Source organism: Geospiza fortis, unplaced genomic scaffold, assembly GCF_000277835.1.
Source record: "Geospiza fortis unplaced genomic scaffold, GeoFor_1.0 scaffold527, whole genome shotgun sequence".
Lineage (NCBI taxonomy): Eukaryota > Metazoa > Chordata > Aves > Passeriformes > Thraupidae > Geospiza > Geospiza fortis.
Genome location: NW_005054757.1, coordinates 79,814 through 81,937, shown reverse-complemented (window position 1 = coordinate 81,937; position 2,124 = coordinate 79,814). Strand labels below are relative to the sequence as shown.

Below are 2,124 nucleotides of genomic sequence, written 5' to 3'. Positions count from 1 at the left end.
GATGGATGGATGATGGATGGATGGATGATGGATGGATGGAGACAAAGACAGACAGACTGACTCTGACAGACATCCCCCTGTCCCTGCAGTGGGACCTGGTCTGTGGCTACCGGCAGCTGCGGCAGATGGCCCAGTCCATCTACATGGCCGGGGTCCTGGTGGGCGCCCTGGTCCTGGGGGGCCTCTCAGACAGGTAAAGGCAGCAGAGCCCCCTCCCATGCCTCAGTTTCCCTGTGGGGCTCTGGACAGCCCATCCCTGGTGGCTCCCAGTGGCTCCCAGTGGCTCCCGTTGCAGGTTTGGGCGCAAGGCCATGTTGATGTGGTCCTACCTGCAGCTGGGGGTGATGGGGACGTGCACGGCCTTCTCCCCCAACTACGCCTCCTACTGCGTGTTCCGCTTCGCCGGAGGGATGGCGCTGTCCGGCTTCGGCCTCAGCATCGCCTGCCTGGGTGAGGGGACACGGGGACAGCCCGTGGGCAGGGCTGGGGACATGGGCATGGCCATGGAGGGGGACAACCCAGTGGTCATGGGTGGGGACACCCCAATGGCCATGGATGGGGACATCCCTGTGGCCATGGGTGGGGACAACGCAATGGCCGTGGGTGGGGACAACTCAGTGGTCATGGTGGGGACATCCCAGTGTCCATGGGTCATCACTGTGGCCATGCTGGGGTCACACGGTGGACACGTCTGACCGCGCTGGGGTGGCCGCACCGAGCAGGAGGGTCCCAGCTCTGTGGGGACAACCTGAGTGAGCCATGTCCCCGTGTCCCTGCAGTGGTGGAGTGGATCCCCACGCCCTACCGTGCCATCACCGTGGCCATCACCGGCTTCGCCTACACCCTGGGCCAGATCATCCTGGCCGGGGTGGCCTACGCTGTCCCCCACTGGCGCTGGCTCCAGCTCTCCGTCTCCCTGCCCTTCTTCGTCTTCCTCCTCTACTCCTGGTAGGACCTTGCGGGCCACGGGGAGGCCGTGGGGGTGTGGGGTGGGGCATGCTGGCCGTGCCTCAGTTTCCCCTGGCTGGCTGCAGGTGGTTGGCGGAGTCGGCGCGGTGGTTGGTGCTCTCGGGCAAGGCCGAGCGGGCGGTGAAGGTCCTGCAGCGCGTGGCCACCTTCAACAACCGCAAGGAGGAGGGCGAGAAGATCACGGTCGAGGTCTGGTGGCCCCGTGGTGGGGATGGGGGCTGGAAACCACCCCCAGCCCCCTCCCCAACCTCTCCCGTTTCGCCTCTCCCAGATGTTGAAGTCCAACATGAAGGAGGAGTTGGCAGCTCTGAAATCCTCCTACACTGTCTCCGACCTGGTCCGGACCCCCGTGATCCGCCACATCTTCTTCTGCCTGTCCATCGTCTGGTGGGGCTGGGGGCGAGGAAGGACAGATGGGTGGATGGATGGATGGATGGATGGATGGATGGATGATGGATGGATGGATGGATGATGGATGATGGATGGTCAGGCTCACAGATGCATGAAAGGAAGGATGGACACCTGGACACCCAACCAGTGACCCCACCCTCTCCTCCCCCACCTGCCATCCCCATCCTGTCCTGTCCCAACAAGGTGATGTCACCTCAAGGTCGCCCCTCTCCCACCTCGCTCCAGGTTCTCCATCAGCTTCTCCTACTACGGCTTGGCCATGGACCTGCAGAACTTCGGGGTCAGCATTTACCTCATCCAGGTGATTTTCGGCGCCGTTGATTTCCCGGCCAAGGTGGTGGTGACCGTGTCCCTGAGTTACGTCGGCCGGCGGCTCTCGCTCATGGTGGCCTTGTTCTTGGCGGGGCTGGTCATCGTGGCCAACATCTTTGTGCCCACAGGTGGGTGTGGAGGGGGACGGGGGGTCTCCATCACTCTGGCCACCAGTGTCCCCAGCTCGTCACGTGTCTTCCTCCATGTTTCCATCCCTATGTCCAACCAATGGCCTCCCCATCCCTGCCCCATCCCCACCTGCCCGAGGTGTCCCCACATGGTGGCCAAGCCCCGGTGTCCCCGTGTCCCCCCGCCCCGTGTCCCAGCCCCGGTGTCCCTGTGTCCCCACAGAGCTGCAGACGGTGCGCACGGCGTTTGCCGTCATCGGCAAGGGCTGCCTGTCCGCCTCCTTCAACTGCGTCTTCCTCTCCC

General features: G+C 64.1%; 1 protein-coding gene across 1 annotated transcript in view; it reads left to right on the top strand.

Annotated features, from left to right (window-relative positions):
- LOC102044327 (solute carrier family 22 member 6-A-like) overlaps positions 1 to 2,124 on the top strand; it is a 3,769-nt gene that overhangs the window by 808 nt on the left and 837 nt on the right. The window contains exons 2-8 of the mRNA XM_031065395.1: positions 90 to 193; positions 296 to 450; positions 780 to 948; positions 1,035 to 1,158; positions 1,241 to 1,356; positions 1,606 to 1,820; positions 2,044 to 2,122. Of these exons, the coding sequence (XP_030921255.1) occupies positions 90 to 193; positions 296 to 450; positions 780 to 948; positions 1,035 to 1,158; positions 1,241 to 1,356; positions 1,606 to 1,820; positions 2,044 to 2,122 (962 nt within the window). The remainder of the gene's footprint in view (positions 1 to 89; positions 194 to 295; positions 451 to 779; positions 949 to 1,034; positions 1,159 to 1,240; positions 1,357 to 1,605; positions 1,821 to 2,043; positions 2,123 to 2,124) is intronic.